This window comes from Peromyscus maniculatus, chromosome 8, assembly GCF_049852395.1.
Source record: "Peromyscus maniculatus bairdii isolate BWxNUB_F1_BW_parent chromosome 8, HU_Pman_BW_mat_3.1, whole genome shotgun sequence".
Lineage (NCBI taxonomy): Eukaryota > Metazoa > Chordata > Mammalia > Rodentia > Cricetidae > Peromyscus > Peromyscus maniculatus.
The window spans coordinates 33,012,101-33,034,501 of record NC_134859.1 but is presented as its reverse complement, the minus strand read 5'-3'; the positions used below and the strand labels follow the sequence as shown (position 1 = coordinate 33,034,501).

Sequence of the window (22,401 nt, the reverse complement as noted above, 5' to 3'; positions counted from 1 at the left end):
GGACTTTTTAAATAAAAATAAATCTCATCAAACCTATATAGAGTTGAGATACAGTTTAGCATATATTAAATGTTAAATATGGATCTGTGTTGTGCAAATTTGAGAATAGTGTAGATTGCTTAATATTTCACAATGATTTCCTGTCATCCAAACTGATTCCCCAATACCCGAGGAGCCAGGATTTGTAAGGCAGGGGCTCCTGATGGGCCTGTGTCTCAGAATCTCCTCACCACCAGAACTTGGAGCCTCTGGGCTAGCTTGAGTCTCTGGATGAGGTGAACAAAGGCCTTAGGTGACCAATCCAGGGATGCTTTGCCTCCTCTTACCAGATGACATGCAGGGTTTAACTCTTCCCACTTGTCTGCCTCTGGATCCAGTGGGAGCTTTACTCTTTTCTTCACGTGCCAACTCATCCTCTTTTTAGCTTAGAGCCATGTTCCTGGAGAGTCACATCTGGGCTCACAGCATGATCCACACCCTCACTCTGCGTCTGAGGCAATAGCAGTGACCAGTCTCCCAAGACTCGGACTCACTTATGTCTTGGAACATGTTCTTTAAGATCTCTTATTGCCTCTCAGCCTATTCGTCTGAGCTCATTGATTTTGTGTCCCTGCCCCATTTTTAATCTCTAGAGGGCATGCATTATGTGTGTAGGGAGGGCAAGGGAGAGAAACTTGTCCACTTCCATGTCTCTTTAATGGAAAAGCCACGATTCTTTAGGAAAGTTTTCCAATGCCAGTAATGATGGTAAGAAATGACCCTAAAAATCTGCAAAAGACCCTGCAAGCATTTGTGCAAAAAGTTCCAAATCAACAAAGTGATGTCACTCTATTTCTAGACTAGTGCTTACCATTGCTAGTGAACTGGCTGGGAAGCTGAAGTCTGTGTCCCTCACCGATAACTTTAAAGAAGTCTGATGAATGGCTGGCTGATGTTTTAAAACAAATCATAGTAATCATGATTATTAAACAATCAATGGTTTAGCTCTGCTGTCCATTCCTGAAGGTAATTTAGTTTGTATTTTTTAATTAAAAGGCATTTTTAGCTGCACATGGTAATGCACACCTGTAATCCTGGTGCTTAGGGTGTAGATGCAGGAGGATCTGGAGTTCAACCATCTTCAGCTACATAGCCAATTTGAGGGCAGCCTGAGCTACTACTTACTTGGACTTTGTCTCAAAACACAAAACAAAGCAAGGTGTTTGTATGCTCCTGAACAGAAGGATGTAAAGAAACATTTACAGTGTGCTATCCTTTCTTCAAGAAAGGAGTGGTGGTGGTGGGAAAATGCATGTTTATCTATCATTGCTTCAAAAGACCAGAGTGAGTTCCAGGAACAGCGCAAAGCTACACAGAGAAACCCTGTCTTGAAACACCAAGAAGAAAGAAGAAGAAGAAGGAGGAGGAGGAGGAGGAGGAGGAGGAGGAGAAGAAAGAAAGAAAGAAATGGCCGGGCGTGGTGGCGCACGCCTTTAATCCCAGCACTTGGGAGGCAGAGGCAGGCGGATCTTTGTGAGTTCGAGGCCAGCCTGGGCTACCAAGTGAGCTCCAGGAAAGGCGCAAAAGCTACACAGAGAAACCCTGTCTCGAAAAAACCAAAAAAAAAAAAAAAAAAAAAAAAAAAAAAAAAGAAAGAAAGAAATGTCTAAAGAATATGCCAGAAACAAATGAGATGAGTGATTACCATAGGGTGGATGGGAACGGAATAGCTAAAGGAATGATGCTTGTCTAAGGATGCCTTGTACAAGGTGCGATTCTTTAGAACATATCTTTCCAAAATGGCAACCACGATGCTTGGGAAACCAAAACCAAGCACACATAATAGCAAACAAACCCAACCCCGTTGCAAAAGACTACATAACCACACAGGGAGTAAAGAGGAACTTCAGCTATTTAGAAAAATGATTGTCGTGTGAACTTTTCCTGGGGAGATGAACAAACATCTGTTTGCCCCAGATAAGGCATCATCGATGGCAGAACAAAGAAACGATTACACCCTTGTCTAGCTTGGCGAACCAGTGAGTTTATTTAGGGTTGCTTACAGGAGCATGGGACCGATTAACGGGAGCATAGGCAGCTTACTAGTGGCTACACTCCTGAAGAAAATATCTTCCCTGGAAACCCCTAACTGTTGCCGTATCCTCAGGGATGGGCAGGGTCTCCCAAACCCCTTTCCTAGCAATTGTCAACTGTCTATATGTCCTCAGGCTGGGCTATCTTACCTTCCCTGAACAAGAGGGAGGGTTGGGGCTTCATGAACCCTCCCTTAATGATGGAACTGTTAATGGGTCCAATTTCATGTCGCTGAACATTCAAGAGGGCAGTGGCCATATCATAACATGCATATATACAAATATACATATACCTGTGTGGTTTTCTTTTGCAGTACTAGGTATTGAACTTGGGCTCTCATACTTAGTGACAGCATGCTGTCACAGAGCTTTAAGACATCTCTCACTAAATTGCTCAGGCAGGCCCTAAGTTTACCATCGTCTGCCTTTGTCCCCAAAGTAGCTCTGAGCTACCAAGGTTGGCTGGGAAATTTTCAGTTGTTGGGGCAGTGGGGTGGTGCTCAAACACTTCTCCAAAACCCCAAAGCTTTCTTTGATCCATACATTTCAAGGTAGGACCATAGTCACAATAACTCTCCAGGAATGTATGTGCTAGGCTCATGTTAGGAACTCTGCCTATTTTACAAGTTCTGACTAATTCTTGCTATGATTACTCTATAGGGTAATACACCCACTGTCCAGTCCCCAGCTGCACCTTTGACATGCTTCTGAAATGGAAGGTGAGGCTGTCCTTTGTCTAGTAAGTTTAATAAACTAACATGATGCCATCCTTAGGCTTGTAGTGCCCGGGGTGTTTGTAGGGAAGACAGGACAGCTGACAGGTAGAACTGGGGTTGTACTTACAAGACTAAGGGACAGTTGGCGTATCTCACTTGACATTAAAGAAGAATTTCCTGGAGTTGAAGATGTTCATGCTAGAGCTTTTCAAAACAAAGGACATTTTTTATATTCCCTTATGTGTGGTGGCCAAGCGGGCAGGGCAACATCTCAGCGTAGACACTTTTAATTGAAAAAAGAAAAATCGATTAGAGTTGAGGTTCTCATCACACAAAGCACCTTTCCTGGAAATGCAAGCCTGAATCCTAACCGTGGTTTGGAAGCTTACATAGACCTCCCTGATCCTGGGGTCTTAGCTTACTTTTAGTAGCCACACCATCGCTATCAGTGCAGCCGGTCCTGACACCTGGGTGTAGCCTAATACATGGTAAATTTAGGCTGATGATGGCCGGCCTCCAGTAATTTGCTAAATGGTACCCATTTGCGGGCTTTCCAATTTAATGGTCTTTCGTCCATCTTTGTAATAGTGCAGACAACAGAGCACCGTCTTGTTTTGGTCACAAAAGTGCCTCAAATCGTTGTCCTTTCTAAAAGGAAGTTCACCCCATGTAGGTCTGGAACCCACGACCTTGAGATTAAGAGCCTAGAGTTTTATCAGTTTTAATTACAACTGTCTCACGAAGATGACAGGTGCATCCTAAGCACCGCTATTCTTGGAGAGATAATGGCTTCAAGAGTATTTTGGAGGGAGGAGAGACGTATGTTTACTTCGTACACTGTCATTTACTCATTTTTTTTTCCCAAGGATATGTTTGTTTTGTTTTTTTTTTTTCAACATGACACAGGATTTTGTGGAAGCCAAGAAAATTAGTTTAAAACTGTTTCCGCCCGGTTTCGAACCGGGGACCTTTCGCGTGTGAGGCGAACGTGATAACCACTACACTACGGAAACAAGGATGCCAGGGTGCTGACCCGGAAGCTCCTGAAGCTACGATTCGACAAACTTGTGCCCACTTCATAAGATGATTTGTCCCACGAAGGATCGTGATTTTGACATGATCAGTTGGAGTTGCTCTGAGTCACGGTTCCCAGCTAAATCTCCGATCAGATGATATAATACAACAATTATTTCTAACCAACAGACTAACAAAGCAAGCAAAAAAGACACCAGAAATGCTTTGGGGACCACAGGGATATCTTTATTAATATAGCCAGGACAAGATTCTATCTCCTCTCACACACACAAAACTAGTTTCACAAAAGCAATTCAAGACTCTCCTTTCTTTTAGCCTGGAATTCAACGAATACAAATCTCAAAAGCATTTCGGATTTCAAAACATGAAAGGTGTCCATGGTCAATATGAAGTATTAAAATTTGAATGAATCCACAGCACGGGGAAACATAGCTGAACAGTGTTCCATTTAATAAGAATGTAAATATTAATAATAAATGATGGGACAGTGGCCAGTTGACAGGTTTTTGTTTGCTTGCTTTGGTTGGTTAGTGGTTACTTTCTGGGATAGTGTCTCACTTTGTAGTCCAGGTTACACGAGCCTGTAACTTGCCGCAATCCTCCTGCCTCTCCCTCCCAGGTGCCGGGCTTGTAGGAGTGCGGGCAAGACTGCAGCTTTTAAAATGGGCGTGGAAATGGCCAGGACAGTGGGAGGGCGGCGCCTCTCGGACTCCACTATCTATTTCCTCAGACGCCGCCCACGACCCCACTTGGAGGGATCTCCCGAGACTCAAGCAAGTTCTCGGTCTAGAGGGGCCGGAAGTATGAGGGCGCTGAGCAGGCCCGCCCCTCAGCTTCCGGCTCTGGCTCTGGGCGTCCCTTCTGCAGTCGTCCGTGCCTGCTCGGTAGGATGGCGCTAGGCCGCTGCGGTTGTAGCACGGAGAGCAGGGTGCTGCTCCCCGTCCTCGCTTCCCTCCGCCGTCTGGCTCCGCTGGCGGGGCGTGGGGGCTTCTTCCGCTTTGTACGCGTTCCCCGCGGCCAGTCATCACAGAGATGTGGGCCTCCGCCGTCCTAGCCCTCCCGTCCTGTGCCCGCGTGTCGGCTAGAGCGCCTCCCGCTCGTTTCCGGTTGCCCCGGGAGTCCGGGGCGGGGCGTGGGAGAAGGGGGCGTAGCGCAACCTCGGAGGGAACTCGTGAGTGTAGGTCGTGTGGAGACGCCGGAAGTGTCGGGAGGGAGGCCGGAAGCGGGGGGGCGGGGCCAGGAAGTGAGGAGGGGCGGGGGTTTATGAGGAGGCCGGGGGAGCGTTGGGGCGGATTTGCACTCAGGTCCAGCCGAGGCACTTGCCGGTGGTGCTCCCCTCGGTCCCCTCCCCTCTCCTCGCCTGAGACGCGCCTGTCGTCCCGGGGGTAGGGGACTGTGAGTGGAGGGGTGCGCTGGTCCGGAGGGCATTTCCTTTGGCCTCGCCACAGGCAGGGTGTGGAGGAGCAGGGCTTGGGGTGGGCACGGGTCTCCTGGGCGTCTGAGGAGGAAGACCCCCCTCCCGTCCCCCCCTCGGCCCCCACCGCACTCGTACACTGGCTGACTGGACACTAAGATGGCTGCCGTTGCCATGACACCAAACCCTGTGCAGACCCTTCAGGAGGAGGCGGTGTGCGCCATCTGCCTCGACTACTTCACGGACCCCGTGTCCATCGGCTGCGGGCACAACTTCTGCCGAGTGTGTGTAACCCAGTTGTGGGGCGGGGAGGATGAGGAGGACCGGGAGGAGTTGGATCGGGAGGAGGAGGAGGAGGTCGGAGAGGAGGAAGAAGTGGAGGCTGTCGGAGCAGGCGGGGGTTGGGACACCCCCATGCGGGATGAAGATTACGAGGGTGACATGGAGGAGGAAGCCGAGGAGGAAGAGGAGGGTGTGTTCTGGAGTAGTGGCATAGGCGGGTCCAGCTGGGACAACATGGACTATGTGTGGGAGGAGGAGGAGGAGGAGGAAGATCTGGACTATTACTTGGGAGATGTGGAGGACCTGAGGGGGGAAGATGAGGACGAGGAGGAGGAAGTGCTGGAGGAAGACGAGGAAGAGGAGCTGGATCCGATCACCCCGCTGCCACCTCCTCCAGCCCCACGGAGGTGCTTCACTTGTCCCCAGTGTCGAAAAAGTTTTCCTCGGCGGAGCTTCCGCCCCAACCTGCAGTTGGCCAACATGGTCCAGGTGATTCGTCAGATGCATCCAACCCCTGGTCGAGGGAGTCGTGTGAATGAACAAGGCATCTGCCCGAGGCACCAAGAAGCCCTGAAATTGTTCTGTGAGGTGGATGAGGAAGCCATCTGTGTGGTGTGCCGAGAATCCAGGAGCCACAAACAGCATAGCGTGGTGCCATTGGAGGAGGTGGTGCAGGAGTACAAGGTGAGTGCAGTAGGCAAGAGTTTAGTAAGGGCAGGGAGGAAACAGGAAACCGGGGAAAGGGAACGCGGGCTCTCTTTACAGGACCTCATGCCCGTATTGGAGAAACGATTCTCCCTGTCCAAGCGCTGACTTCCAAGGTGGATAAATGAGAAGGATCCTTAACTTCCCCCGTGGCTTAAGGATAGGGGTGCAAGTGGCAGGGAGCGCTTCATTCACTACCAGGCTTACGACCTTCTGGAGGAATCTGAAGTCTTAGCCATGACAGTCACTTCAAGATGGAAAGAAATGGGGACCAAAAAGAACGAGGGAGTCTGAAACAGGAGCGTAGAATAACCAGTGTCAGATCCAAATACCCTGCACTTGTCTCCTAATGGGTTCCACACCCATCCTATGATACAGCTTTGTTGGTTGGCTCTGCACACAGTCTCATGTATTAACTGGAATACAGGCAAAAATTCTTGCTCAAGTTTCAGAGTGTCTTTGAACTTGACCACAGGAATGTTAGTTAATATTTATAGGGTACTTTACATATAGTCTGTACTGTGCTGGCCATTTTTGTGGATTATCATTCATAATTTAAAGTCATCCTGTGAGTTTGATGTTTGCCATTCTCATTTTATTGATTGGGAAACAGGTTTAGATTCTGAACATAGTGGTTTATGTATACACAGCTTTAGTAAGTGATAGATAGACTTGGAGATGAACATCCTCTCCTTGGGTCATCTAAGTAAAAGTACTTGGATATTTTAGTTTGACTTTTCTGACTTGACTGTTACTGGAATCTAATTCTTGTTTGGTTAACTGTCTTGTTCTTTATTTTTCTAATTCTTTGGATATATGTAAAGGACATTTATCTATGACAGCCAGCACAGATAGAACTACCTTCAGATTTGAAGCCATGGAACTAGGAGAGGGTAGCCAGGCTCTGTTCGTGTTTCAACACCTCCTCCTGATTCAGTCAGTAACTTCATTTAGGTGATGGTCATCCCCTCAACTTTAGAGTCTAATGCTTCACAGCTGATTGTCAGTTACTAGAGGAGGTTTCGAAAGTACAGCGGGCCTTACTGCAGAAGTTCTGAATCAGTGAGAATATCTGTAGAGAATTCAACCTAAGATGGGCATCGTAGTGAAAGCCTTTTATCCTCAACACTTGAGAAGTGGAGGCAGGAAGAGCAGTTCAAGGTCATCCTATAGCACGATAGGCCAGCCAGAGTTACAGGAAACCCTCTTGTTTGTTTGTTTGTTTTGTTTTACTGGACAGGGTTTCTTTGTGTAACAGTCCTGGCTGTTCTGGAACTCACTTTGTAGACCAGACTGGCCTCAAACTGATGGATCCGCCTGCCTCTGCCTCTTAAGTGCTGGGATGAAAGGTGTGTACCACCACCACCTGGCCCTTGTTTTTCTTTTCTTTTCTTTTTCTTTTTTTTTTTTTTTCTGGTTTTTCCAGACAGGGTTTCTCTGTGTAGCTTTGGAACCTATCCTGGAACTCACTCTATAGACCAGGCTGGCCTCGAACTCACAGAGATCTGCCTGCCTCTGTCTCAGGGATTAAAGATGTGCACTACCACAGCTGGCTTTTTTTTAAAAAAAAAAAAATTATTTATTTATTTATTTTTGGTTTTAGGGAAAGGGTTTTTATATCTCTTGCTGTCCTAGAACTCGGTATGTAGACCAGGCTGGTCTGGAACTCACTGAGCTTCCTTTGCAGGCATGAGAGCCACCACTCCTGGCTTTATTATGTTTTTATTTTGTGTGAGTGTAAGAACATGCAAATTGGTTCCTTCCTCCACATTGTGTCGAATGGATTGAGCTCATCATCAGGTTTAGCCACAAGCCTTTACTGGCTAAACCATCTTGCCAGCTCAGAGAGCTTGTTTTAAAAAACGAAAAGGGGCCAGGTGTGGTGGCATACACCTTTAATCGTAGCACTCTAGAGGCTGAAGCTCTAGGATCTCTGTGAGTTTTAGGCCAGCCTGAACTATTCAGCAAGTACTGTGTCAGCCATGCTGCATAGTGAGACACTATCTCAAACAAAACCAACCCCTGTAATATTCTATTTGGATTCATGCTTGCAGTTTGTCAATTTAGACAAATACTAAAGGATAAATTAAAGCTTTGTAAATTCTGAATTGATGGAGAAGAAATGACTGTACTATGGAGAAATAGCAATAATATCAAAAGGCATAATTTTGTGTATACTGTTTAATGGAATGACTGATTTATTACTCCTCTGATACTTCCTACAACCAGTTGTGTAACAATTGCCTTTTGTACTCAGGGTCAGTTATCTTTTAGTTCATGGGTCATTATCAGGATGTCACTGGCCACTTACTGCCATAGTTAGCAAATGCTGGATAATGTTTATTGATCTTTTGCCATATGTCAGAAACTTTGCTAAGTTTGCTTTTGGTGAGGTTGACATTTAAAGGAAAATGGTAGCATGGCTTGCCTCAAATCACCTAGATGTAGTTTTGGTTTTCCTAGAGCTAGGCTTGAGGTCCATCCTGTATTTTCCCTTAATGAAAAGGAGGGAGCAAGTCATAAGGAGAAGACATAAAAAAAGGGAAAGAGCAAAAGGCAGAATTTATTATAACCATCCTGGTCTCTTCAACACCCCTTAAGGAAAAAGACATGGCTATAAATACTTGGAATGGAAAGCCCATGTATCTGATTGCTGTTAGAATTGTAGCTAAAAGAAGAAAGGGCTTTTGTTTTTCATGTGATGGCAATTGAATGGACAACAAAGCAAACAGGACCTAGAAACTAAGTAAAATGACAATCCCAGCACCAGGGAGGTAGAAGTAGGAGGATGAGAAGTTCAAGGTCATCCTCAGCTATAAGACAAGTTCCAGACTAACTTGGGCTATATGAGACTCTGCCCCAGGAAAGAAAAGTGAGGGTGAAGGACCCTGTAATTCCTGGAAAGCACATCTGTAAAACTGTTTATGCTTTGGAATAGTGGCTCTCAATCTGTTGGTCACGACCCTTCTGGGGGAATAAATCATCCTTTCACAGGGGTTAAATATCAGATATTCTGCATATCAAATTCACAACAGTAGCAAAATTACAGTTATAAAAGTTATAATTTTTTGGTTAGGGGGTCACCACAATATGAGGAACTGTATTAAAGGGTTGTAGCATTGAGAGGGTTGAGAACCACTGCTCTGGTAGTATAGACTCTTTTCAAGTTCCATAGGTAGAGCCAGAATCATGCTCAGGAAGCTGAGTTGTAAAGGTGGAATATCTTGGATTAAGTGGAGTATGGTAATCCCAGGCTAAGGGAATAGCATGATGTCACAACATGAGGGGGTGACGGGACAAAGTGACATTAGAAATGTGGGGTTTATATTTTGAAAGTAGCAGAGAACCACTTTAAGCCTGGTCTACATATTGAAATCCAGGACAGCCAGGGCTACACAGAGAAACCCTATTTTGAAAACAGAAAACAAAACTTTTAGCATAGGCACAAAGTCTCCAGAAAAGTGTTTAGATTTTAGATGTTGAGGAAGATGATTTAATCAAGTGGAAGGGACCAAAGGCAGGAATATTCCTGTGGCTGGACTTCATATGGTGAGGAGCTTAAGCCATGTTATGTCAGCCGTGGAGAATGGAGTTCAGTAGCCATAAAGATGCAGCCTCTCAAGGCTTGCACTGGGCTTCTGCATCATGAGTGCAGGGGAGAGTTGGAGGCATTTATGGTCATCTGAGAGAAGGGGTGTGGGAAGGAAGGGCTTATTTGACACCAGGTAACACCAGGCATTAAGTCTCCCTTGTAGGGAGTAGTGGAGAGAGAGAGGCTCTGTAGGTGCTTCTCTTCATCCCCCTGACTAACCTTCCCTTTTCTGCTCCCTCAGGCCAAGCTACAAAGTCATGTGGAACCACTTAGGAAGCACCTAGAGGCTGTGCAGAAGATGAAGGCCAAGGAGGAGAGGCGGATGACAGAACTGAAGGTAGGTGATGTCTGTGGATGGGCTGACTGATTCTGTTATCAGGGTAAGGAAGAGCTATCACATAGAATGACTATCCCTGAAGAAAGGATAGCCAGGGCCTGGAGGTGGGTAGATATCGGAGGTGATGTGGCCTTCAGAGTTTGGAAACATGTTTCTTTCTAGTTTGTAAAATGTAGTGAAAACTTGAGGCCTGGCTTGTTGAGGCTGGTTGTCTGGTCTAAAGCTACAGAGTACACCCAGCCCCTGACTCTGGATAGCATAGAAAGCAAGTGAGCAAATACATACAACAGTTGCCAGAAGAGTACCAAGTCCCAGGATACACACAGATGGCAGGCAGAGCTGCCCTGAACACTAAGGGGTGTGGTCTGAAAGGCTTGCTGTGCCCTGGAAGAAAGGCAGTCCTGTTAGGAAAAGGAAGAATTGGTGATTATTAGCATTGCAGATAACTCCTGTCCTCTTTCCCAGTGTTCTCAGCCCTTTTACATTTATTCACCCTTCTCCAAGGAGTCTCATTCCCTCATTTCCTGTCTGTTTTTAGAAGGCTAGTAGGTCTTGCTGGAATGGACTGGTACTGTGGCCAAGCTAAGCTTCAGCCATCAAATGAGAATGCCCTTTCCCTCTTACCTCTTACTTACCAAGTCCAGGCCCTGCCACATCTACAACCCATAGTAGTGCCATCTGCACATTAGGGACTCACTTCTGTGAAATGCCCATCACAATGAGCTATAAGAAGAATTGGTAAATGGGGAATCATTCTGCCTCTGTCCAGCTGCCCAAGCTAATACTTTTAGAGTCCTCTGAGTTATAGAGAATGTATGCTGGGATCTCTGTCTTTGATAATCTTTGTCTAGAGTAATATTGATGGAAAAAGTGGTTATCATTCAGAAGAGTCTAGCCCAGGCAAATGGGTTGAGACTAGGCAGTTTTCTGTCATAGGATACTAAATATAGCTTGTATTCTACCTCATGTAGTCCTTCAAGAGAAAAAAAAATAGCATCAGTACTTAACATATATAGACTTTTTTTTTTTTTTTTTTTTTGAGCTTTTGGAGACAGGGTTTCTCTATGTAGCCCATCTGTCCTAGAACTTGCTCTGTAGACTAGAACTGGACTTGAACTCAGAGATCTGCCTGCCTCTGCCTCCCAAATGTTGGGATTAAAGGTGTGTGCCACTACTGCCAGCCAGTCTTTAAAGTATACAGTGCTGTCTTAGTAACTTTTCAATTGCTGTGAAGAAACATGATGATGAAGGCAACTTATAAAATGTTATTGGTCCTCATGGTTCAGAGTGGGGGAGGCTAACAGGGAATTGTATTGGCTTTTGAAATCTCAAAAGCCCATCCTGGGTGACATGCCTTCAACAAGGCCACAGCTCCTAAAGTCCACTCGCAGTGACACACCTCCTTTAACTAGGTCATAGCTTCTCATCTTCCCAAACAGTTCCACCAACTGGGGACCAAGTACAGGCCAAGTATTCAAATATATGAGCCTATGGGGCTCATTCTCATTCAAACCACCACAAGTAAAACATAGCTGTTTGGTAGTATTTACATTGTATTGGGTATTATGAGACATTTAAAGTATATGGGAGGATATACAGTCATGCCATTTTATATGAGGGATTTGCAGATCGACTGATTGGGTCTCTTGGAAGCAGACTCACTTGAATGTCTAGGAACAACTATACCTACAAAGTACTTTACCTGTTGGCCCCTGGGTGTATATTTGCACCTTGACAGAAGAGTTTGTAAAGGATTTGAGTGACTATTCTGTGGCAACTGTGACTCCTGAGGGTCAGGACTTAATTTTGTAGCATCTTCCTTTTGTGTTTTGAGACAGAATTTTATATTATAGCCCAAGCTGGCCTCAAATGTGGAGTAATCCATTTATTTCAGCCTCGAGTATTGATATTATAGGCATGAGCCCTCACGTCCATCTTTACTCCGAGTCTTGCTTCCTGAACACCACCCCACCCCACCCCCACCCCCGACAGGGTTTCTCTGTACTTTTGGTGCCTGTCCTGAATCTCGCTCTGTAGGCCAGGCTGGCCTTGAACTCACAGAGACCCGCCTGGCTCTGCCTCCTGAGTTGTGGCATTAAAGGTGTGTGCCATTACTGCCCAGCTTCCTGGATTCTCTTATTTACTAATTTCAAAAAAATTCTTGGGGCTGGAGAGATGGCTCAGAGGTTAAGAGCACCGACTGTTCTTCCAGAGGCCCTGAGTTCAATTCCCAGCACCCACATGGTGGCTCACAACCATCTGTAATGAGATCTGGCACTCTCTTTTGTATATAGTAAATAAATCTTTAAAAAAAAAAATTCTTACCAAGTACCTACTTGTGGTTGGCATTGTGAAGCCTCTAGTGGCAGTGTGGCCAACAGGCATGCACAGGTCCTATCTGTGAGGACATATGGAGAATTTTAAAAGATAATACAAAGCTGGGCATGCAGCTTTTTATCTTTAAACTAGCAAACTGGAGGTTGAAGCTGGAGAATTGTGAAGTTTGAGGCCAGCCTGGGCTACAAAGCAGGACTCCGTCTCAAAAACAAAACAACTTTGCTTGCAAGATGACTCAGTGGGTAAAGGGAGTCTGCCACCAAGCTTGATAACCTGAGTTTAATCCCTGGGACTCATGTGGTGGAATGAGAGAACCAACTCCAGCAAGTTGTCCTCTGACCTCCACACGTTCCCCCAGCCCATCTCCATTATAACAGCATCTCCAATACCATATATTATGGAGAGAGACATATGGAGTTGTTGCTACACAGATCTGGAGAGGAGAGAAGCTCCTTTGGAACATGTAAGCTTCCATTAGAAAGGAAAATTAGATAGGGCAGAGATAAATATTCCAGAAAACAGTTGGTGAATTTGGACTAGTATGCCAGGTTTGTGCTATCACAGTGGTACAGTAAGATGAGATGGGGAGAAAGAAACCTCTCTTTCCATTCCCAGGACTTGGTGGAATAAGGGATCATGAGGCTTCTTGCCTGAGATTGAGAGTCAGCAGAGAGAAAACTGCAAGCTTACCTTTCTGTGTATTCAGGTGGTGGCCTCCATTCCCTTTGCATCTCTCCAACTTTTAATTTTTAAAATTTATTTTAGTGTATGGGTGTTTTGCCTGCATTGTGTATAAGGATCCATGTGCATGATTGGTGACCATAGAGGTCAAAAGAGCATCGCATTTCCATGGTCGTGAGCTGCCATGTGGATGCTGGGAAACAAACTGGGGTTCTCTAGAAGATCAGACAGTGCTCATAACCACCGACTATGTCTCCATGTCTGCCTTTGCATCTTTCCAGAGCCAGATGAAGTCAGAGCTGGCAGCTGTGGCCTCAGAGTTTGGGCGCCTAACACGGTTTCTGGCTGAAGAGCAGGCAGGACTAGAGCGGCGCCTCCGAGAGATGCATGAAGCTCAGTTGGGACGTGCAGGAGCAGCAGCCAACCGTCTTGAGGAGCAGGCTGCCCAGCTAAGCCGCCTGCTAGCTGAGGCCCAAGAACGGAGCCAGCAGGGGGGCCTGCGGCTGCTGCAGGTGAGCACTGTCCCCGGCTACCCTGCTCCACACTCCCAGCTCCCTTTTTGTCCTGTTAGGTAGTGCTCACCAACCACTACCCAGAACTGTCTGTTCCTCACTGGGAAGAATCCCAACTCTTTTAATCTGAAGATCAGACTTTTTTTGAGGCTAGTTACAGTATTGAATGTGATGTATGTGCCAGTCATACCTAAAGAAGGCAGCTGCTGTTGTTAGGGATAGGGGCTTAAGAGTTGACAGAAGAGTGATAGCTTGAGAAAGGTACCTGGGTCATAGTGTGAAAATTCTGTTACTGGGGCTTAGGGCAGGGTGAGATGTATTAGGTCTGGTGGTAGCAGGGTAACTGAGGAGCATTCATATTTATTGTGGTCCTGGAAAGTGCTGCTTTCTCCCTTCCTGTTCAAGTTCAGACCTTTCTCTAGCTGGAGACTGGGAGAGAGCAGTCAACCTTGTGCAGCTGACACTTTCTTTCTCTTTCTCTGTTATTCCCAGGACATCAAGGAGACTTTCAATAGGTGTGTTCCCACTCTACCCTTTGTGACCCAGTAGTGTCTGGCTCCCCATTCCTGCCTCTCTTGAGACTTCCTTTCCTCTTTCCTGTCCTTTCTCCTCTCCCCTCCCCCGCCCCAGGACCTAAGTTTCTGCTTCTTAGACCCTCCACTTCTTCCCTGCTAGCTTCTGTTCTTTACTCTGGGAATATCATGTTCCCACCCCTACCTGGTCCCCCTCCTTCAGGTGTGAAGAGATACAGTTGCAGCCCCCAGAGATTTGGTCCCCTGACCCAGGCCAACCCCATAGCCATGACTTCCTGACAGATGCCATTGTGAGGAAAATGAGCCGGATGTTCTGTCAGGCTGCAAGAGGTAAGGAGGTTAATAACCTTCCTTTTTACAGACCTGAGTTGAGGTTCTGAGTTGAGGTTTGGGGAGCTGGGATGGAGTAGACTCTAATGGTGGCTACTCTGAGTGTTCAGCTGTTTTGGGTAGGTGAGGTGGAAAAAGGGGATAGGGGAAGGCCGGCAGGTGGTAGAATTAGGGTGAAGGCTAGAACCCATAGATCCGGAGCTTGGCCTCCAATACGGGTGGGAGCTAAGAAGAGTTGAATAGGGTTGAAGTGGAGGATAGAGGTGGAAAGGACATTGGTGAGCCTGTGAGGGATGAGGTGTTTTTAGCTCTGCTATATTGGTCTTTCCTCTTTCCAAGTGGACCTGACGCTGGACCCAGATACAGCTCACCCAGCCCTTATGTTGTCCCCTGATCGTCGTGGGGTCCGCCTGGCAGAACGTCGGCAGGAGGTTCCTGAACATTCCAAGCGCTTCTCAGCTGACTGCTGTGTACTAGGGGCCCAGGGCTTCCGTTCTGGCCGTCACTACTGGGAGGTAGAGGTGGGTGGGCGGCGGGGCTGGGCAGTGGGTGCTGCCCGTGAATCAACCCATCATAAAGAAAAAATGAGTTCTGGGGGGTCATCTGTTAGCAGTGGGGATGCCAGCTCCTCACGCCATCACCATCGCCGCCGCCGGCTCCACCTGCCTCAGCAGCTCCTGCTCCAGCGGGAAGTGTGGTGTGTGGGTACCCACGGCAAACGATACCAGGCACAGAGCTCAACAGAGCAGACACTGCTGAGCCCATGTGAGAAACCACGGCGCTTTGGCGTTTACCTGGACTATGAGGCTGGGCGACTGGGATTCTACAATGCAGATACCCTAGCCCACGTGCACACCTTCTCAGCTGCCTTCCTTGGCGAGCGTGTTTTCCCTTTCTTCCGGGTGCTTTCCAAGGGCACCCGCATCAAGCTCTGCCCTTGATCAGCCTGCCACCCGCAGGGGCCCCTCCAGTCACTGCTGGGGGGGCGGGTGGTGGTGGATGTTTGCCCACTCTATTGTGAGCTCAGGCTCCTCCCACTGTTTGTTACTGAGTTGCTTCCTGCTCCTCCTTGAACCTAGGCTGCTTCTCCCTCTAGGAGCCTAAACAACTTCCTAGACTCCCTCCAGCTCAGTCTTCTCTCACCTACTTTGTCTATCTGACAGGTCTGCATGGGTCCCTGATAATGAGAACAGCTGCTTGATCTTCCCTCCCTGTCTGCCTAGCTCAGTCCAGCTCTGGGTCCCAGTTTGAGTAGGACTACGATGAGTGGAGATTATTTTATTCCTTCTCTTTTCCACATCTACTCCTCAACCCTTGTCATTCCTGAGGCTGGAGGGTTTGGGCAAGACCTGCTCATTCCAATTCTGTTTTGGTGCAAGCCCCAGCTAAGGGATTTGGAAGCTTTTGTGGGAAGGCAGGCTGGGCAAAAGGGTAGAGCTAGGTAAAGTCTACTTTTCTTGGGGAAGTAGGAACTCTTAAGCTTTCCTTCCACCCCCAATTTCTACCTCCATAGACTGGCCAGAATTTAGCTTCAGTGAGATCTGGAATGGTCGACTTGACACCGCACACTATTACATGACCCAATAAATTATTTTCTCTCCGTCTTACAGCTTTCTTATTTAGGAGCTAAGCTCCTCACACCTTACCCCTCCTCCAAGTCTTCACTGCCAGGCTCTTTCCCCATTTTCAGTTTCTGGCCTCTCCACACTTTTTAGTTCCATTTGGTAAGCCCTGTTGGGGTGCTTGGACAGGGGTCTGGATCCTTGGGAGAGCCTTGGGTATAATCTATTTTTCTAGTAACCCCTTGCCTTCTGTCACTTAACAGCTTTTGTCCTCTGCTTTGGTGGCTGAGGTCAATTCATGTTCTTGGGGGAAAAGGTGGGTTGTGTTGCAGAAATAAAGTGTTTATTTGCTGCTGTTGTGGAGTCTTTCTTTAGAAGCAGCTGGCATGCTCTAGAAATGCCTTTCCATACAGGTTCCTAGAGCTCCACCCCCTCTCCTCTCTTAGCTGTCACACAAGATTTCCTGTTGTCTTTCATGGGGCAGGTTAGCCCCATGGAACCAACCCTTCTTAACCCCTGGTTAAGTATAATTAGCCCCTGCCTCCCAATGCTATGGGCGGCCCATGCAGAATCAACTGTTTTGTTTTTCGAGGCTTTGCACCTTTCCTGGAACTCACTTGGTAGCCCAGGCTAGCCTTGAACTCAGAGATCCGCCCGGCTCTGCCTCCCAAGTGCTGGGATCAGAATCAGCTTTTATGTGCAGGCTGAGAATCAATTTCAGAAAGTGTGCCTAGTTGGGGATGTGGCATTGAATAAACTCGACGCCAGGATAATGAAACACCATGGAGGAAGGCAGAAATAGGTAGGTCTCTTGAATTTGAGGGCATATATATTAACACACCATCTTGTGGCACCTTTAATCACAGTAATGGAGGGCGGTTATAAACCCTGACTTGAAAAAAATCAATGGCTCAATGATTTAAGAGCCTGAGCTATACTACCAATAGTGAATAAGGGCTTAGTTCTCAACATCTATGACTCCGTTTCCCCAACACCCTCTGGCACAGACACATGCAGACAAACTGTCATACGCAATGAAAGAACAGACCAAAGCAAGGATTTATGAAAGGGGAAAGGTAAGGTGGATAGTATCATGTAGGACTAGGCAAGTTTGGAATTCATAGGTGCATGTATCCAAATTACAGAAGGGTAAGCTTCACTTGAATTTATAGCAGACTGTTTCATTAGCACAAAAAGATACTTCCTAAAAACCATAACTGAAACCAGTTTCAGAAAGCCAGTTTTATTTCTAAAACTCTGTTAAAAACTTTTAGCGGGTACCAATCGTCACTTGCCACACTCGCACCAGGTTGTCTGTGTAACCAGCGAACAGAGTCTGTAAAAGAGAATGACAGCAGGGTCATGCCCAGCAATGAATTCTGTAGTCCAAAACAACGTGTCTGTGACAGGCTAAGCGTATACTGCCATACAGATCCAAGCAGTTTTCAGCCTATTTCAGTTTACAGGTTAATAACTCCACATCTTTCCCCAGACAGAAATACATATACTTAACATTCTCCACATCTAACCAGTCTATCCTAAATCAACCTGGTTTATTTTCATTTCACTTGTGTTGATTGATATTGGTCTTGTGCCTGTGAAGAGCAAGGGAGACAAGCTGGAAGCTGAGCTGGCAGACTGAAGTACTTACCTGGCCATCAGCAGACCATGCCAGGGAGGTGCATTGGGGTGGCTCTGCCTTGCTGCTGGTGCTGATGACTTCTTGCTTCAGTTCATCTACTATGATCTTGCCTTCCAAGTCCTGAGAACAGACCGACCAGGTAAGGACACCTGTAACCATGGACTTAACAACACAAATTCAAGTGTCTTGCCTGACAACTACGAAGGAGACAGAAGTGCCTGGCTATGGGCCAGTTATATTGGACCCACGTGTACAATATGCACACTGTGGTATATATGCAGACAGTAATGAACTATTTTTAAAAAGACCACTTACAATTCAGATTTCCAACAGATTATGACACCTCATAAAAATAAGTCCAAAACACCAAAACAAAAAGGTTGGCCTTATCCTTTGGTATAGCACTTGCTTATCATGTGCAAGGCCCCAGGTTCAACCCCAATGATTACCCTACACAAAAAATGGCTACAGAATTTGAGGTTAGCCTAGGCTACACATACACTGGCCAAAATATAAAAATAAAACAAAACAAATGCCACCAACTAAAAAGGGGCACCACATTCACCCAGGAAAGGCCACAAATGTTCAAAGTACAGAAACAGATGGGGCCCAAAACAGCAACTTTGTGGTGGGGCGTGCACGCCTAAGGAGGTAGATGCAGGTTATCCGTGAGCTCCAAGACCAGTCTAACTTACATAGTAAGCCCCAGTCTTTTAGTTGTCTAATAATCCCTCAATAAAGATCACTAAATTGAATCTAAGCTGATACTAGAAGCATAGGGAAGGTCTCTTCTAAAACGGTTCTTGGGATTGAATTTAGGTCTCTCGTACTAGAGATACTACTGGCGGGACTGTTTTTGGTTGTCTTCATGGTGTGTGGCTGTTAACTCATCTAGTGGGTAGATGCAGACAAAAGAGCCTCTCAAGAAAATTACTTTGGCCCAAATGGCAACTATTACATTCAACAAACTGCGATACATAGGCAATCTCTTTCATTAGGCAGATGTCACCCAGTGCTTCAAGCTGTCAAGGAAGATTTCTGACAGTGAAATCAATATGCTGCACAACAGACCACACTCACCCAAATCTTGATACTGGGGCCGGTGGCAGCACAGAGCCAGTAGCGGTTGGGGCTGAAACACAAGGCATTGATGATGTCCCCACCATCCAGTGTGTAAAGGTGCTTGCCTTCATTGAGATCCCACAGCATGGCCTGGCCATCCTGGACAGACAGAAAAGGTGAGTTAGGACAGATAAAGGTAATGACTGAAGTGTCCATGTTCATGCTCCTAAGCCTTTTCCTCTAACGCACAATATTTACACCAACTTACTTTTAAACGCACATGAAAAACAACTTACTTTTAAAGGAAAACTTCTCTGGTATACCTTTCTAGATATTTTAGGATAATGCTCACAAACATTCCTGAAGTTTAGCTAATCTTTTAACTGGTGCATGCTATCAGATAAAATCATTCTTCTTAAAGAAAATGACGAACTCCCAAATACCTTGCCTCCAGAAGCACAGAGGGATCCATCTGGAGAGACTGTCACTGTGTTCAGATAGCCAGTGTGGCCAATGTGGTTGGTCTTCAGCTTGCAGTTAGCCAAATTCCATACCTAGAAAAGCAGAGGTCCATGAGTGACCAGGATTATGGTCTACATTCTACTACAAGAAAGGGACAACATCTTCTTTAAAGGTGTATCTGAACAGGCTTCTGGTGCAAGCCTATGTAGTACCATCTGAGAAGAACGGGAACACATTTGGATTTCTAACAGGGCCATGCCCTTGTTGAAGCTCACCTTGACCAGCTTGTCCCATCCACAGGAGACGATGATAGGGTTGCTGCTGTTCGGAGAGAAGCGGACACAAGACACCCATTCTGAATGACTCTCATCCTACAGAAGATAGAGGGGTAAGGTAAGAGGAAGCAGCCTTCCCCAGGCTGCAGGTAACTAAGGAGCGACAACAGCACTCTCACTTCCTCAGAACCTGAACCTTTACTTCAAGATGAACAGAACAGTTGGTAAAGACTTGTCAAGCTTGTTGACATGTGTTTGAGTCCTAGGATGCCTCCAGAGTTTACCCACTCCTCATGGAGTACAGGACCAGGTGCAGCTCAGAAACAGCCTCTGGATTTCAGCATTGCAACTCAGATGGCATGTTGGAGTCATCACTGCTGCGCCTGGCATGTAGCCCAGTACTTAAACACACCTCCAGAAGGTAGGTAGGAGGTTTAAGATCACCTAATCCTTAGGGAAATTATGGGACACATCTGGGTTTTTGCTCATGTGCAAGGAAGGGCCTGCCCAATTGATGCCCCAGCTCAGGAGAAAAATCACCTGAGTCCCATGCCACTCATGAGCAAACATGAGAGAAAAGGAAAAAAAAAAAGAAAGAAAGAAACAACCAAAATCCCAGACAGGACAAATGGCACATTATTGCAAAAAGTTAGAGCCAGATCTGAGTTCTAGGCTAACCAGGGCTACACAGTGAGGAACCCATCTCAAAAACTGCCAACAAAATCCTCAGGGAATGGTATAATTTCTAACTTGTAGCTCCTACTACTTCCATCATTTTACCTGGACAGTGTACTTGCAGACACCCAGAGTATTCCATAACTTTATGGTCTTGTCTCGGGATCCAGAGACAATCTGCCGGTTGTCAGAGGAGAAGGCAACGCTCAGCACATCCTTAGTATGGCCTACAAATCGTCTCGTGGTGGTGCCCCTAAGAGAGAGAACCTGGTCACTTTCTAGACAAATTTTTATCCATTTACAGTCAGATCCTTTTCTTGGTATCCTTGACCCAGTAGGCTTTATCACTCCACACGGCTCACATGTGGCTTAGGTGCCATTAGCAACCTATGCCTGGTATGTGCCAGAGAACCCATTCAGAATTGCAGGACATGTCCTCATTCCCTTGTGGGGATTGGTTGACAATGTCTTCTTGTCATCACTAGGATCCTCTATTACACCTGACAAATGCCGATCTAGGACAACTCTCAAGACAAAGCATTGTTTTACTAGAGTGCTGTACCTGGTTAAAAAAATGTTCAACTAGACCAGACCAGCCTCAGCTACTCCAAGAAAGGAGGCTGACATCCCAACATCTTAACCCACCCTCTACAAATGAACCAATTTCCAAGGAGATACCACACCCTAGAGAATCTACCTCAATTTTGCCCAGCTTTCCCCCAAGGTCCCAAAGCAGCTACTTGCGTTGTGAGATCCCAGAGGCGCAGTGTTCCATCCCAGGAGCCTGAGAGGGCAAACTGGCCATCAGAGGAGATAACAACATCACTAACAAAGTGGGAGTGACCTCGCAGAGCACGCTGTGGGATGCCATAGTTGGTCTCGTCCCTAGTCAGCTTCCACATGATGATGGTCTTGTCTGAAAAGGTTGGCAAAGAAATCTCATAAGGACCACCACAACCTACTTACTGCAGTTTTCAGTGCCTTAAGGTTACTGTTCTATTAGTAAGGAGAGCATCACTACATTTAGTGGGGGAAAACTTATTAGGAGTTTATTACTCCAGAATATAAAAAGGTACACCCAAGACTATGGTTACTATATTTCCTGGGACTGAAATTTAAATTCAACCAAAAATTTTTTTAATTTGCATTGAATGTTTCCCCTACATTATGCCTATAGTGTTCTAAGAAGAGAGTGTCAGATCCCCTGGAACTAGCTACAGATGACTGCAAACCACCTTGTACATTCTAGGAAACAAACCCTACCTACTCCCGTTTAAGAGTAACCAGCCTCATCTATCCACCGCTCCAGCCCAATGCTAACTCAAAGCAGAAGCTGTCACTTGGGATAAGCAGACTACCTATGGCAGCAGACACAGTCGAAGCCACAGACCACTTCAAACTGAACAGTTCTGAATACAATGCCTGATAAGCCTTACATTAGGAGAGACCGAACATAAATTTGGGTGGGTAGGGAAATCTGGGAGAAAAACAGCATTCGTTCCAAGGGATGAAAACCCAGGGCAGGAAGGCCAAGCCTAAAGACCTGGGGAACGAGGCAGCTCGAGTTTACCCACTGTCCACAGAGCGGCGGTGGCTCAGAAACAGCCTCTGGATTTCAGCAACTCAGATGGCATGTTGGGGTCATCATTGCCCCGCCTGGCTTGTAGCCCCTTAACTACATAAATACATCTCCAGGAGGCAAGCGAGAGATTTAAAATCGCCAATTCCTAGGAGAGTTACACGACACGTCTCTGTTCCCGACATGTGCAAAGGGTGGCCCAGGTTGGGGCCCAGGTTCGGGTCTGCACGACCCAACTCATACCAGGGTGGTGGGGAATGAACCGAGCCGGCCAATCTGCACGCCCCTTGCGAAGCAAGAAGGCACGCAGTCGCCGGGACCCCCAGTGTTCCGCCCGGCATGCAGCCCGTACCTCGAGACGCGGACAGGATCATGTCCGGGAACTGCGGGGTGGTGGCGATCTGTGTTACCCAGCCGTTATGGCCTTTGAGGGTCCCACGAAGGGTCATCTGCTCGGTCATGATTGCAGCTGATGCGAGTGTCGCCGCAGCGACAAGGATGGCACCGGATAGCTCGGGGAGCCAAGCACCACAGCGGCAGCCACCGCGGCCCTGCGGAGAAAAAGAAAGAGCGGCCTCCGCCGGAACCGGAAATACCC

General features: G+C 46.8%; 2 protein-coding genes and 4 non-coding genes across 7 annotated transcripts; 1 reads left to right on the top strand and 5 right to left on the bottom strand.

Annotated features, from left to right (window-relative positions):
• Window positions 1-3,728: 3,728 nt before the first annotated feature.
• Window positions 3,729-3,801, bottom strand: Trnav-cac (transfer RNA valine (anticodon CAC)). The gene has a single exon. It is a non-coding gene; the product is annotated as a tRNA-Val (tRNA).
• A 1,588-nt stretch (window positions 3,802-5,389) lies between these two features.
• On the top strand, window positions 5,390-16,463 carry Trim41 (tripartite motif containing 41). 2 transcript variants are annotated; one of them, XM_006987136.4, is made up of 7 exons: window positions 5,390-6,203; window positions 10,058-10,153; window positions 13,453-13,683; window positions 14,176-14,198; window positions 14,419-14,546; window positions 14,886-15,061; window positions 15,643-16,463. In XM_006987136.4, the coding sequence occupies exons 1-7, from the start codon at window positions 5,397-5,399 to the stop codon at window positions 15,745-15,747; spliced, it is 1,566 nt and encodes a 521-aa protein (XP_006987198.1). In that variant the 5' UTR covers window positions 5,390-5,396; the 3' UTR covers window positions 15,748-16,463. The 2 variants fall into 2 exon arrangements, with proteins under 2 accessions (XP_006987198.1, XP_006987197.1); XM_006987135.4 differs by having other exon boundaries at window positions 14,886-16,463.
• Window positions 16,464-17,335: 872 nt separating this feature from the next.
• Window positions 17,336-22,396, bottom strand: Rack1 (receptor for activated C kinase 1). Its single transcript, XM_006987138.3, has 8 exons — window positions 22,156-22,396; window positions 20,969-21,140; window positions 20,330-20,477; window positions 19,550-19,645; window positions 19,256-19,366; window positions 18,831-18,971; window positions 17,760-17,870; window positions 17,336-17,444 (listed from the first exon to the last, which is right to left on the bottom strand). The coding sequence occupies exons 1-8, from the start codon at window positions 22,262-22,264 to the stop codon at window positions 17,379-17,381; spliced, it is 954 nt and encodes a 317-aa protein (XP_006987200.1). The 5' UTR covers window positions 22,265-22,396; the 3' UTR covers window positions 17,336-17,378.
• On the bottom strand, window positions 19,863-19,930 carry LOC121831893 (small nucleolar RNA SNORD95). Its single transcript, XR_006075488.1, has one exon. It is a non-coding gene; the product is annotated as a small nucleolar RNA SNORD95 (small nucleolar RNA).
• LOC121831883 (small nucleolar RNA SNORD96 family) lies at window positions 20,634-20,713 on the bottom strand. The gene has a single exon (XR_006075480.1). It is a non-coding gene; the product is annotated as a small nucleolar RNA SNORD96 family (small nucleolar RNA).
• LOC121831894 (small nucleolar RNA SNORD95) lies at window positions 21,816-21,878 on the bottom strand. The gene has a single exon (XR_006075489.1). It is a non-coding gene; the product is annotated as a small nucleolar RNA SNORD95 (small nucleolar RNA).
• Window positions 22,397-22,401: the final 5 nt, after the last annotated feature.